At 37.5% G+C, this 14,149-nt stretch overlaps 2 protein-coding genes across 10 annotated transcripts; both read left to right on the plus strand.

Moving 5' to 3' along the window:
• The first annotated feature begins 637 nt into the window (after window positions 1–637).
• On the plus strand, window positions 638–6,668 carry LOC131320898 (uncharacterized). Of its 2 annotated transcripts, none has more exons than XM_058351800.1 (16): window positions 638–799; window positions 897–928; window positions 1,035–1,146; window positions 1,246–1,343; window positions 2,408–2,504; window positions 2,640–2,729; window positions 2,822–2,884; window positions 3,017–3,091; window positions 3,175–3,240; window positions 3,313–3,390; window positions 3,574–3,684; window positions 3,780–3,857; window positions 3,948–4,067; window positions 5,666–5,709; window positions 5,774–5,831; window positions 5,966–6,417. In XM_058351800.1, the coding sequence occupies exons 1-16, from the start codon at window positions 767–769 to the stop codon at window positions 5,999–6,001; spliced, it is 1,191 nt and encodes a 396-aa protein (XP_058207783.1). In that variant the 5' UTR covers window positions 638–766; the 3' UTR covers window positions 6,002–6,417. The 2 variants fall into 2 exon arrangements, with proteins under 2 accessions (XP_058207783.1, XP_058207784.1); XM_058351801.1 differs by having other exon boundaries at window positions 639–799; window positions 6,363–6,668.
• Window positions 6,669–8,011: 1,343 nt separating this feature from the next.
• Window positions 8,012–13,298, plus strand: LOC131320899 (replication protein A 32 kDa subunit B). 8 transcript variants are annotated; one of them, XR_009198396.1, is made up of 11 exons: window positions 8,037–8,278; window positions 8,748–8,858; window positions 9,075–9,172; window positions 9,329–9,370; window positions 9,754–9,831; window positions 11,235–11,313; window positions 11,436–11,525; window positions 11,609–11,688; window positions 12,049–12,117; window positions 12,219–12,397; window positions 13,048–13,298. XR_009198396.1 is itself a non-coding variant. In XM_058351805.1 (10 exons), exons 1-10 carry the CDS (start codon window positions 8,171–8,173, stop codon window positions 12,301–12,303), a joined length of 831 nt encoding a protein of 276 aa, XP_058207788.1. In that variant the 5' UTR covers window positions 8,012–8,170; the 3' UTR covers window positions 12,304–12,866. The 8 variants fall into 8 exon arrangements, 6 of the variants coding, with proteins under 6 accessions (XP_058207788.1, XP_058207785.1, XP_058207789.1 ...); XR_009198395.1 differs by lacking the exon at window positions 13,048–13,298 and adding an exon at window positions 12,574–12,866; XM_058351805.1 differs by lacking the exon at window positions 13,048–13,298 and having other exon boundaries at window positions 8,012–8,272; window positions 11,439–11,525; window positions 12,219–12,866.
• Window positions 13,299–14,149: the final 851 nt, after the last annotated feature.

A 14,149-nucleotide genomic window follows, 5' to 3' on the forward strand; every position in this document is an offset into this window, starting at 1 on the left:
TGTTAAAATAAAACTCAATAACGTATGATCTAACTTATTTTCCTAAAGCTACAGAAAAGACTATTTCCCCCTCCAATTTGCTTCTGGCATCTTTCAACTCATACTTTATTCCTTCATTTTTCTATATTTTGGAGGGTCATTCTCCTCCGATTCATTTTTCGAAACTCTTGCTTATTTTAAAAGATGAATGTTCTTCAAATACAGACGATGGAAGAAAAAATAGAGAACGTACTTATTAAATGCTTAAAACTCATTTGACATTCATTTTATAAGATTAGAACTGTATTGTTTAACCTTTTTTTTTTTATAATATTTAGAAGGAGATAAATATAAAATATATCAAAAATACTCCGTAACAATGTACTACTTCCTATTTTTCTAAATAAATGTCCGGCACGTAAAATTAGGCTTTACAAAACATGCATATTTTTTATTAATTTTTTTTTTCTTCACAATTTAATAGAACTTATTGCTATCTATTGATTTGTGAAAAAATTGAATTTTTTTAACAAAACAAATGCATCTTTTTTAAGGTTTAATTTTGTACGCCGGACACTTATTTAGGGACGGAGGGAGTGGTAATTTGGAAGAATTTACCACCGAACCGTTCCAATTTTCCTGAAATTCAATAATTTCAAATTTCCCCACTATTCAGATCTACCTTTTCTTCACAAGACTCCCGCTGCGCTGACTCTCCAGTGTGCTCCCCCTTAAACCCCCGCGCAATCTCTCCAAAATCCTCCGAAACCCCTCTCAAATCTCGACAATGCTCTCCACTGATTCCGACTTCGATCTCAGAGTACGATCTCTCTCTCTCTCTAAAACCCTAACAGTCTTCCATTTCAGGGACTCATTGTTTCATGCTTTAACTCAATCCTGTCTCTTACTCTCTGCAGCCACCGTCAACTCAGTCCAGTTTCGGAACCAGGTTAGCTCATCTCCGTCTTATCCACTTCTATTTTGTTTTTGTTTTTTTTCTACTTCTTCATCCTTGATGTTTGCGCTGATTGTACGGTTCTGGTTCGTTGACTTAGCGAGCACACGTTTGCCGATGTTGGTAACTTGGACCACTGCGCCAAGTACCTGAACCAGACGCTCGTTACCTTCGGATTTCCGGCTTCGCTCGATCTGTTTGCAACTGATCCGGTGTGCTTATCTTTGTTTCTAGTTATCTGTTTAGTTTTGCAGATTTTGGCTGTAAAAGGTTCTGGCTCTTGATTTTGAACTTGTGTGTGTATTTCGTAGGTTTCAATTGCGCGCACTTGCAATTGCATATATGCTCTGTTACAGCAAAGGCAACGGGATATCGAATTCAGAGAGTCTGCTAATGAGCAGAGACAACGGTATGTTTGTTTGACCTATGGTTTTGTACTGTTAGGGTTGGGGAGAAAACCGTATTCTATGGCGGTGTGATATTCCACTGATGGTTGGCCGTGCAGTAGAGTTAGTCCTAAATTGTTGACAGGAGTGGGAGAAATTGTTGACGTTCCAAATACCAGGATCTACTATTTTTAGTGGATCCAAGTCATATTAAACAAGGTCGATCTTACTGTTCACAACGAGAAGGAGCATATCTTTCACTTTTTGCTGAATGTTTGGCTACGGAGAACTTTTTTTATATAACCAACCATCAGTGGATGTTATACCACATCAGCTCAACTATGCGGTGTAAGCGTGTCGATAAGTACTTTTTGAGGTGGTTAGGATGTTTGCACAGTGAAGGAAGTTGAATTTTGGAGGAAGTTGAATTTTGGTACGCTGATTCTGTCCTAATCTATAATTAGATTCTCAAATTGGAGTGGTTTGTTTCTCTGTCTGAGGTAAGATATTGTATGCGTGTTTGTTGTCTTAACAGTTGGAAGCAGAATTGTAAATTGTACATTTTAAGGATTTATTTTTTGGCCATAAAAGCCGTTGATCAGTAGGATTATTTTGTGAAGTAGCGAGTAAGTCTCTTGATGCCTTTACGAGAAACAGGATAAAAAGTAAAGGCACAGGGGGAGGGGGAGGGCTATCCCATCTTGAGTAGCCCCTCGCCGTTTTAAATAAATTGTGGCAAAGTTACGAATATAATCATCAATCATGAATAGTTGGAGACTCAGAGTCCCTTTCCTATCTCTAGTAGCACGAGGGGTAGGAAAACAATGTTTTAAACGGCCTGTTTAATGCACTTTGCTCCAGCATCACATGCGTGTAAAAACTTGAAAATGGAGTAATTTCAGAGAAGCTCCAACTTTTGTACATGGCTGCTTCAAATTCAGAACTCGATCTTAGAAAGCAGAAAAGGAAGAATTTTTTTTTTATCACGCATGCATGGTGGTTGTTATCTGGTCTTTTATGGACATTCTTGTACTTGTATTGAAGATTGCTGTTGATAGGTTGATGCTTATTTGTTTTCGTAAAATAGACTCCTCTCCGACATATCAAGATTAGAGGCCAAGGTGGAGAGGCTTGAAGCTCAAATATCCACAAAGGATAGGGAGATAGCAACAATTACTCGAACGGTTAGAGGCTATAATTTTTGTTTCTTTCTGGGAAGCGCACACTATGCTTTCATATGGAGCCATGGAGGTATTCAATCTGTACTGGCTTGATAACCTTGTTCGTTTTGTTTAACTCATTAACTGTTACATGGTCAGGAAGCTAAAACTACGGCAGCTTTCAAGGTCCAAGTTGAGAAGTTACAGCAGGAACGAGATGAATTTCAAAGGATGGTTATTGGTAATCAGGTGAGAACTCTTTCCTTTTATCTTGAAATCTTTGTTATGGTGATTGTACATAAAATGTATTGACCTTAGTACAATTTTTCATGTTGCCAAAGCAAGTGAGAACTCAACAAGTTCATGAGATGAAGAAGAAAGAAAAGGAGTATATAAAGTTGCAGGTACGGTCCTTCTCATGTCAAGATTAGCCTCTGAAGGAAATTTTTATTTGCTAAACTATGGTTCATATCACAAAACCGATACATTTGAGCAAGTAACAAGGGAATTATAGAGCGATTGAATTTTCCTTGTAGGAGAGGTTAAATCAAGTATTGATGGAGAAAAAGAAGGAATCTAAATCAGGCATGGAAATAATGAATTTACTTCAGGTAATTGGTGAATTACTAGTTTTGTGACGTGAAGTATTTTATAATCCTTTTCTCTAATGGTCGTTTGTCCTATATTTGAACAGAAAGAAGGACGACAACGTGGCACATGGAATGGAAAGAAGACTGACAATGACTTCTATAAAAAGATTGTATGGAGTATGGTGACCTATTTGAAGTTTTCTTTACCACATCGCTTATCGATGATTAAATTCTATTGACAGGTCGATGCTTATGAGGCAAAGAATCAAGAACTCGTGTCAGAGAATGCTGATTTGAGGGCATTGTTACGTTCAATGCAAGTAGGTTAACAGTCTAGCATCCTATGATTGTTGTTATTTTTTGTTGTTGCATTGATATGTTGATGGAGAAGGATCCACACCTTGATGTTCCTTAATCCTTGCTGTGAAACATTCCACTTGCAATTAAGTTCATAAGAAGCTTTTGTCTTGTGTAGACAGTTTGAACTTGTATTTCACTAACAGGTGGATATGCGTGATTTCTTGAATGCTCCAAATGGTCTGTCCAAGCAGTCGTTTCCTGTTAATGAAAGAATAGACATTGATCCCTCAAAGTCCCCATTGAGTGGGAGGACGGTATGGAAGATTGTTTGAAATGATGCAATTTTGGAATTTCTTGATGGCTCAACTGCTATTTTAAGAAGTAAGCTAAATTAGTTCATGATTTCCAGGATGTTTTTGACCTGCCTTTTCACATGGCTCGAGATCAAATAGAAGAAAGTCTCCGGAATAAAGTGGCTTCCATAAAGGTATAAAATTTTCTAATTCTGCGTGTTCGCTTGTTAGCTAACATTGATAAGTCATTCATTTGTTTATGTTTCCTGCTCTCAAAATTGAAGGAACGCATGGTTCAGCTACAAGATGCACAAAAAGAAGCAGAAGTCACTTCTGAAGCAACTGAGAGGGAGCTTGAGCTTGAAGCTCAATTAGTTGAGGCAAGGAGCATAATTCAGGAGCAGGTATTGAATATTCCCAATAATGCAGGTCAAAAAAGGAATTGCTATTTGTGGATTTCCTTTGAATTTACTATAGACTAGTTGGAGTACTTTTGTCAAGTCTTAATTTACTCCAGATAAGTTTGATAATTTTACCAGGTGCACCATGCTATATATCTTCTGATAACATGAAATGGGCATATTGTTAGTTGTGACTGTAGGTGACACTGCCTTCTTTATAGACATCTTATTGTAGATACTAAACTGTTGTCCTTCTCTAGCGTTTCAGGCTGTTCCTCATCCCTTCAAAAGCCAATTTCCCTTATTTTTATCTTATATACTAATCTGATTATTAGCAATTCTTAATCTGTTGAAGTTCTGCCCTTCGTGTTAGAAGAAAGTGTTCGTTATCAGTTACACGAGATTATTTATCAAACACCCAGGCATTTTGGTACCTCATGAGGACAGAGAGGACATGATTGTATGGATCCATAACCGCATTGGGTTTATTCTTCTAAATGTGCTTGGGAGTCCATCAGAACAAAAAGCCCTGAGGTGCTTCGTATAAGGCAGTGTGGTTCCACAAACATGAGCCTAGATGGTCAACAATCCTAATGATGGCCATCTTGGGGGCAGGCTTTTGACGAAGGATATGCTTTCTAACTGGGGAATAGCTACTGATGAAAGTTAGTCATGTGTTCTCTCAGGTTTGAATCTCATGTTCACTTGTCCTTTGAGTGCTTCTTCTCTAAGTGGATTTGGGGTAAACTTTGGGATACGTGGTTTCAGTAGAAGTCCCCAGAATATCATGGCTGAAGCTATGAGTTAAGAATCATGGTGAAGCTAAGGGTTTGCAGGATTTAATGTGAACGTTGGCTTTCTCAGCTACTGTATACCATGTTTGGGCGAAGAAAATAATAGGGCCTTCAAAACGAAGGGCATTGATGCTGATGGAGCGTACGTAAATATTAGAAGAGCGGTTAGAGATTGCATGGCTGCTTGGGGGAGAGTTTCCTCTACGATAGAAAATGTCGGTCTTTACTCTTAAGAACATATGGTGCATGCCTATCAGTTTCTTAGAAGAAGGATAGCGTATGCAGCAGTTTTGGTTGTTAAGTTTTAGGTGTCAATTCTTTTTGTATACAGGCTTGATTGATGCCCTAATCCTAGATTTTGACCTCTGGTCTTTTCTTTGGCTCTCAAGGATATTCCCTTAGCCCTTGTTTAAGATTTGTTTTTTTGATCGGCAAAGAAAGATATTATTAATAGACAAAAAAGGTCGCATACGGAGAAGGGGGCAAAGGGAGCTGCCCTTGTTTAAGATGGTGTTTCGTAATGAAATAAACCAGAAAAAGAAAGTGTTTGTAGCTTTCCTAGTATGTGCTGTGTTTGAAGTTGTTGAACACTTGCGGGACTTAAAACATTTGATCGAAGAAAATGCGGTCTCATCTAATATGTTGCTGGCCACCATTGATATCCCATTTAACTCCTGTAGGTGCATTCCTGGTCGTTGCTAATCATTTGCTATTCGATGATGATAGTTTTATGATGTGTTCCTATTTTTATTTGAATTTTTTGTTGCTGGGGCAAAGTTCAAAATATATTCCTGGGTCCCATTGCAGGCATCCATAATGTCGAAACATCTTGCCAAGCCTGACAAGCCAAGGTATTGACTAAAATTTCATCCGTCTGAATAAGCACAAATTCAAGCAGTTGGTTCTATCATGCAGGCGACTGAATGGCCACATGAGTTCTGATAGGGATTCAATCATTTCATCTCCATCTGAGGTATAGATCGTTGCATCGCTTATTGTGGCTATTGGAGTGCTGATGAATATGCCGTTGAGTTGTATTTTTTCCTTTCTCTTTCCCATGTTGGAATATCAATGCCATTTTATTTGACGTGGCTATGAAAATTGAAGTCAAGTCTGCTTAACGACACTATCTATTTGCACTGAATTGTTTGGACATTGGTATGGAATGGAAGCACCGCTCAGCTGGCAAGTAATCTACACATACTCATATCACCAAATTTATGTAGGATATGCACATATCTCTTATGATGGGAAAAGATAGGAAAGGTAAATGAGAGAAGCTAACTTTCTCTCCCCTCATATTTCATTTCTCTTTCCCTTGAAGGAAATTGTGGGGTTGTCTTGTATGGTGAAGGAAATCCTTTGTGGTATAGTTCGAAGGGAATTACTTTGAGAGGGATAAGATTATTCACAAGGAAAAACTAGTTTGATGATGAGTTTTGTTGCATCGTAATATTCTTAATAATATTGGTTTTGATCATACTAACCAATGTTGGTTCTCCAGGGCATGTGAAATCATCAAATTTGAGTTGCTGACTCTCCAATGCCAGCTTCCGAAATTGGATCATATCGACACCATGTTTAGATGGAGCTTCTGTACTAGACCCACTGCAGCAGGCAAGTGTTTAAATTGTTGTAGACTAATTTTATCAAGGAAATCTAGAGCGGTAGGTTTGGCTCTTTGAGAAACTATGGAAGTAAGTGTATTTGTGAGCCTTGATGTTACTGTGATCAGTATCTTGCTGTTCCTCAGTTAAGGGTACACACATCCAGTATTATGCGAGTAATCAACAATTTTCACTTCTTTGTATGCCGCACTTTATTTTCACTTGGGCTACGCATGGATCTTGAATTTATGAAGGGAAAAGGAAAAGGTAAGTGAACTGGAATCACTTCACAGTAGTACTCCTATGTTTTTATGCTTAATAATTAAAAAAGTTTATAATTCTTGCGATAAATTTGTAGTTTAATTTTCTCGTTTTCCTCTTCTAAGCACAACAAGGAAAAACTTAGCAAGTAAACCCTTGGTGAAGCAAGATTGCCGGCGTTTTGGGCATTAATCCACTGTACATTCAAATCAGATTGAACTTGAACTTATATGTAAAGCAATTTTAAATCAGGTTGCAGCATCTTCATAAATAGTTACCCAACATATGCGGTCGAATACCAAAAGTCAGCTTTTTTGCCCTCAGCTAATCAGCAGGACTAACAAATCTCAACATAAAGCATGTTTTCGGCAGCAGCAGCGAGAGGTTATCTGGCATCGATGTGATGCAGGATAATTTGTAATTTGGTCTCCTAAATAAATAGTAAGTAAATAAAAACACCTTCTGGAGTTACTTAAAGTGAGATAAAATTAGTGTCCACTACGATTTTGTGTATTATTTTCAATAATTTATATCTATCAGTGAGAAAAACGTTGCAAATTTTTTTTCTGAACCAACGCAAGAGGGTAGTTCTGCTTGTTTATTTGCACCGGTAAAAATCCCGGCACAAAAGGTAGTACTAAAAAGGCTTCCCAGCGCATTGTAGTTATGCTTTGTTCTACAGTGGATATTCCGTTGCAAATAACAATTCCTCGCGAGAGGGTGTGTCCATGCGCTTTGCAACTTGGGAGGCTGCTGTCTCTTACTAGCAGCGCTCAATTTTACCGTCTAAAAGTGTTTTGAACGGTCGAAATTTAAAAAGAATTTTTTTTGGAAGAATTCTTCTAAAATCTAGACTATTGATTATCGAGACAACAGTAAAATTTTGAGTGCTGCTAGCCTGCTACTACCTGGACGGCAGCTCCCGCTTCCCTCGCTTTGACTGTACACTAGGATGTTTCTGATTTTGCACATAACTATTGTTATTTTGACCCCACAACAAATTCTTTGCCTCAATTTATTTTTCAAAATATAATAAGATATCGCTAAGATACCATACAAATGCAGAAATGCTCAAGCATTCTATTCTGTTTGCAAGTTGATCATAACAATACAAATGAGGATATCATGCATTAAAAATCAAATTAGTAAAAAGCCAAATTACATTAAGTAATCTATATTTATTTAATTAACCTCGCAATTTAATTATTTGTTTCCCTTAGGAGAAAAAAATAATTTTATACCCCCACTAATAAAAAATATTGGCTCCGAGTCGTAATGCTATAAATACGGAGTAATGTACAGGAACTAATCGATTTTTTTGATCCCCACTCCCCTTTTTTGCGACCAAAAAAGCTGAATAAAAAGGGTGAAATTGACGGGGAAGTCCCTCTATAGATACAAGTTCCCGGTGCCGATCTTTTCCAGTTAGGGTTTGAGAGCAGAGATGTACGGGAGCCAGTTCGATGGCAACGCGGCCTTCGCCGGCGGCGGTTTCATGCCCTCTCAGACCACTCAGACCGCCGATCCTTCCTTCTCTGCCGCTAAAGTACATGCAATCTCTCTCACCTCTTCTTTAATTTCATCGTTTCCTTTTCACTCACCCTAGCTTTTTGGTAAACGAAGTTAAACATCATTTTGAAATTTATATTTTCTGTTTTTTTTTTTTTCAATTCTTTATTTATGCTGCTTAAGTATTTTACTCTCTTTCGTGCTTCTCTGGGATTCTCGGTTTCCAAACAGAGCAGCACTAGGTTTTTGTGGTTGCATAATTTTTTTTCAGAATAGGGATATCCAAGTCATGCACCCTAGCGTTTGGTTAACGAGAAAGCAAGAGGGAATGTTTAACAATATTGGTGAATTTTTGTTAGAAATTTATGCTTCCTGCTGTTTTGATTTGTGGTTTTGGCTCAAGTGATAGAAAGCCTTGGGTTTATGTACTTTTAGTCTCTTTTCTGTTGCTTTGAGATTCTGGGTTATTAAACCGGTCATAAATTGGGCTTGGTGGTTGCTTTCTTTGGCAGAATCGAGATACCCAACCACTGCTTCCGTTAACTGTAAAGCAAATAAGCCAAGCTTTTCAGGCTACCGATGACAAATCAAACTTTATTATTGATGGCGTCGACGTGAACAATGTAGGTGAACACTGTTTGGTTTGCTTTTATTCTTGCCATCGTTCTTATGTGTTTTTGAATGGATTTTAGGAAATTAAGATATAGACACCTAATAAACCTCTGGATGCTTCACCCCGTTCTCATTTTTAATTGGGGAGTGACATATGCAGTGGTATATGGCCTGGCTGTGGCACTGCTGAAATGTTGATGGGTTTTGTGGGTTTGAATCGTGTTTAGGTTACGTTGGTGGGGATGGTTTTCAATAAGGCAGAAAGGGTTACTGACGTTTCATTTGTGATTGATGATGGCACTGGACGCATTGACTGCAATAGATGGTGAACTCTCTCTCTCTCTCTCTCTCTCTCAAATGATTGTGATGTGTAAATTTTAGGGCCTTTAGGCGGTTCTTTCATGCTGAAGTTGTTTCTCTATTTTCATGTGTTCAAATTGTGAGATGCAATATGAGCTGTAACATATTTGGGTCATCGCAGGGTGAATGAAGCTGTAGACACTAAGGAAGTGGAGGCAATATCGTAAGTTCAAACTTTGTGGTGCATATATCTTTAGGATGTGTTTGGATGTCCTTTGAATTTGAAAATCCTCGGTAACAACATATACTTTTAATGCAGACGTCCATTTTGAATTTAGCCATTTGGAGATTGGGGCTTTCAACTGTGATCATTCTTACTTTTCCTTAGAAAGTCTGAACTAAAAGTTTTTAAGTATTAGCTATGAGATGCTAGTGCTACCATATTTTCAAATGGCTAGTGAAGATGAACGGATGGTGCACTAAATTGGACTACTGGAATTCTAGTGGTATCCAAGCAGGTCCTGAGTATGATATTCACCTTAATTCCATATTTGGACATGTACGTTGTTCAGGTTTTATGTTTTCTTTTCTTCAATTTAATCTCAGTGATGGAATGTATGTTCGGGTTCATGGACATTTGAAGGGCTTTCAGGGTAAAAAACAGTTAACAGTCTTCTCGATCAGGTAAAATTGGAAAGTTTAGCACATGTTGTTCGGGTTTTACTGTCCTCGATCAATGATTTGCATTTCTGTGTGTTCATTTTGTTTGTTCCACCTGTTGTCTTTACTAGATTTGTATAATAAAGATGATTGGATGTGTTGAAAACTTGAAGCTATAAGTAGTATATTAGAATGTTGTTCTTTTTTGAGTATTCAATTCCTTAAAATTAGCGATACACAAGTTATGCAGCACTAACCGTCTTTCTTCTTACTGTTCATTACAACTGTTCCATGGCTCTTCTTTAGCATTTCTCAAGTTTGTTTGTTTGTTTTTGTTTTTTGTTTTTTTTTGGTGTGGTTTTTGCGTCCTGGTTATAAATTTGTGTTGCTAGTAAAAATCGTTGGAGCAATCCCAACCATCGGTGTTAGGATAATACGATTCCCATTTCGTATTGTACGGCTCGATCTGATTTAGGGGGTCATTGATATGAATAGGTTGTATGAATTGGAAATAGCTGTGAGTCGATGAATCGATGAACTGAATTGAAAATGACAAAGAAAAAATGGCATCCAACAACCCTAAATACCCTCTAAGGGTTTGTTTTGTACTTTTAACTAGCATATGATTCATGAGTATTCATCTTTTGCAAGTTGCAATAGCAACAGCTTACCTATTAGTCCACTGGGTTATCACTTCATCGTTTAAAACAAGTTTTTGGATGATTTTTAGGTCTAAAATTTCATTTATGGTATATATATTTGTCTCTCAAATTCATAAATATGCTTTTCCATGTATTTTAGAAATCGTGACTGAATAGGAGCGTTTCACAATTCATTTCTATTTACAATTTGGGAAAGGACCATCTCGATTTGGGAAACTACATTTCCCTGCCCTTGTGGAAGGTCAAATTGGCATGTCGTGGCATAGGCCTGGGGTTGCCATCTGATACATTGGGAATTGTGATGAAGTGGTATCTTATGGTAGCAATAAAGTCTCAACAGCGTTGCACTCTCAATCCTGATTATTCAGGTTTTATGGGTGTTTTGTTTGCACTGCTTTCTGTGACATGAAATAACTTTTAGGTATTGATAGTTGTTAGTTCTAAGTTTTTGATGTCTAGACTGTTGCTTTGGATTTGGAAAACAAAGTCCTGGTTGTTGGATTTCCCCTCACATTAATACCCCTGCTTGGCCCTGATAATGAACTTGCAAATAGCCACTTTCACAATTTGTTTTCAGCTATTTGTCAGTTGCATAATGATAATTTAAGTGGCATTCCTCGTCTTATGGCTTGTATGGTATATGGACTATGATCTAATGGACATATTGTCTTATTTGTAGAGATAACATGCTGATGGATCATGCTTTTCCTGCCAAGTTCTTTTGTAATGTCATTATTTTGAATTCTTAAGCACGCTGGTTTTCAGGCCTCTGACTGACTACAATGAGATGCCATACCACTTTGTTGAGTGTATGTATGTCCATAACTACAACACCAAATCACGGGTATTGGTCTAACTTTTCATTTTTCTTGAGCAAGTACGGCAACTATGTATGAAAATGTTTTATACGTGGCCTACTCTCTGTATCCTGTATCCATGATGGAGTTTGTAATTTTTTGCTGGAAGAAGCTACAGGGTAGTGTCCCCACTCAAAATATGCCAAATTCAGCTGTTGCCACACCTTCAAATAGTTACCAAGCTGCCCCACCAAATCAAGTAAGCCAGTCACAGTTCATAATTAAATTCTGTTAATTGTTGATTGATATATTGAGTCTTCTGGTATACTTCTTGGAATGTAGTACACTGGGCACTACGGCATTGATGGAGTGAAGGGCATTGCTCAATTGGTCTTTGACTATCTGCAGCAGCCTTCGTGCCTGTGAGTTATCTATAATGCCTACTCATAAAATGTTTGTTTGCTTTTTGGCCCCTGCTAGTTTATAGCTTCGAGTCATGGTTATGACTGTTTTGGAAGCTAGAATTTTGTAGTGTTGTGCTTTCTATGGTGGCTGACGACCTCCATGGTTTGAATTCAATCTCATTGGGTGGGAGGAATGCTTCTATGTCGAGATAGATCCTATACTACATCACAATTATGTTATTAACTTGATAACAATAATATAGTTCTGCTACTTTGAATGGATATTAAGATTGTAATATTTTTCTTGTATTAGTTTTGGGTTCATTGTCCATTGGGAATTTCTTGCCCTTGACTCCTTGAGATCTTCCAAATTTGCAGCTCACTGGAAAAGGGACTGCATGTGAATGAAATTGCCCAACAACTGAGCATGCCGGTGGAAAAAATCTCGTATGTCTCCCTCTCTACTCATGCATGTTTATCGGCATGCAGTATATATAAGACCGTTTCTTTTTTTCTTTATCCTCCTAAGCTGTTCTGGCATTTGGCAGAGAATCAATCAAATTTCTTGAAGAAGACGGCTTGGTTTACTCAACGATAGATGACTATCATTTCAAGTCCACTGGCAATGGTTGATTTCTTGCGTATGCGAAGTGAAGCCAGGCAGGAGCACTCTCCTAAGTTCTAACCGGATTGTGCCCGCATCTCTCCTTTACTCTTTTATATAAAGGTGCAGATATGTTAAGAATTTTGTATTATCTAGTAGTATGAAGTCCTTTTTGGCCACAATATTAGTTGAACAGTCATGTTCAAATGACTAATTGAGGTGTTTTTGCTAGTTTTCACGAGAACGATATGCTCTAAAGCTACCTCTCTTTTTTTCCCATTTGAAAATGCACTGTTCAGTGGTTTGGTTTAAGGAGACGCTGACGGATTTCTGGAACTGGAAGAGAAATGGGAAATGGAAGAAACCATGAAGTGGGAAAGCTCTTTTTTGCTGCTCATTTCCATCATTTTCCTTTCCGTTTATCCCTCCCCAAATCCATGATCCATAGGCAACCATGAGGTTTTAGTCGCTCTAATGGCACAAAATATCGGGTAGTAGTCGGGTATCTTTTTCGAGACTATGTAATTTTGTACTCTTATGAATTTAAGCATGGTGAGTTTTAATCCAAATGTTGTGGATTTCTAGAGGTAAACACAGTATACATTAACATTACCTAGGATTGGCTGGTGTTACGTGCTTTGTTTGACAATTTTATATGGTCGGTTTGTTGTACCAACGGAAGAAGATTAGGGTTGGCACCCAATCACAATCACAACAGACTTTTCATCGTCCTGATTAACTTACGCATTTGTCACTTTCTTGCTGCCTTTTAGTGATAATTCCATTAGTTGGAGATGGGACTACACATGGAGATGGAGTTTACACTCGTCAACAGTCCAATAATTACTACTCCTAGCAATGAAAGCTGTAGCTATGTTGTGTGATCTGATTGGACAATTCCATGTGCATAAAGGCAAATAGGCAGCTCCAGCTCCACGCCAATCCCCTCCAAATGAATTGGAGAGAGCAATTTTAGTTCAAAAAGGATTCAGTTCGAGACTCATTTCAATGAGATTAGGACCCTTCGATTTGTTTAGCTCGTTAAGAATATCAACTGTGCCAAACATCAAGTTAATTGGATGTAATTTGATATGAATTTTGAACTCAGTTGTATTATGAAAATCATATCAAATGATATTCGATCAACTTAATTTATTGCATGCTTGATGGATCATTGAATTGGGCTCGGAATCCTTTTACAAGCAATACTATATAATATATTGCTAAATTCATATTGGCAATCCTATTTTTGTCCGATCGAACAAATTTGTATCACAGATGTTTTGCTCCAAAATCTTTGAGATGAACTACTCTAGCAAGCTTATTGCAATTTGTTTTCTTAAAAAATACTTATTATATAAATGATTTTTTTAGTTTTAAATTTTCTAGGAAAGACAAGAACTCATGCAATATACTTACATTAGAAAAGTTAATAAGTTAGTAGACGTCAAATTGCTAACCCGATTACTAGAGACCTTGGTGAACTTGGAACAAGCACCCAACCAACTGAGCCAACTTGCAAGTTCTTACATAAAAGATATGTAGTATTTATTATGATAAAATAAGCCCGAGCTGGAACAAAAATAAACAGTTTGGAAGAGTATAAAAGACTTGTCATTCATCTCAGTAGTAGTACACCATTTGGGTCAGTTCAATAAATCTAATGGCATGTTTTCACTTTTCATAGACTTGTCATTTATCTCCCACACTTGTTCAACTTTTACTGCTGCCTAACAAAATGTGATTAGGAGTACAACTTTTCCAAATTATATCGAGAAAGAGCTGTTGAATAAAGTCCAACATTGAATGTTGTAAAAAGAAAAAAAAAAAAAAAACACAAAAAAAGTCCAACATTGAAGCAGACTATTGGGTGCT

Source organism: Rhododendron vialii, chromosome 3a (assembly GCF_030253575.1).
Source record: "Rhododendron vialii isolate Sample 1 chromosome 3a, ASM3025357v1".
NCBI classification, from domain to species: Eukaryota; Viridiplantae; Streptophyta; class Magnoliopsida; order Ericales; family Ericaceae; genus Rhododendron; species Rhododendron vialii.

Coding starts and splice junctions, on each gene's coding strand:
- LOC131320899 (XM_058351802.1), top strand. CDS start 8,171: ATGTACGGGAGCCAGTTCGATGGCAACGCGGCCTTCGCCGGCGGCGGT. Junction 9,173..9,328: donor CGCATTGACTGCAATAGATG/GTGAACTCTCTC, acceptor GGGTCATCGCAG/GGTGAATGAAGCTGTAGACA. Junction 12,118..12,218: donor ATGCCGGTGGAAAAAATCTC/GTATGTCTCCCT, acceptor GGCATTTGGCAG/AGAATCAATCAAATTTCTTG.
- LOC131320898 (XM_058351800.1), top strand. CDS start 767: ATGCTCTCCACTGATTCCGACTTCGATCTCAGA. Junction 2,730..2,821: donor GGATGGTTATTGGTAATCAG/GTGAGAACTCTT, acceptor ATGTTGCCAAAG/CAAGTGAGAACTCAACAAGT. Junction 3,391..3,573: donor CATTGTTACGTTCAATGCAA/GTAGGTTAACAG, acceptor TTTCACTAACAG/GTGGATATGCGTGATTTCTT.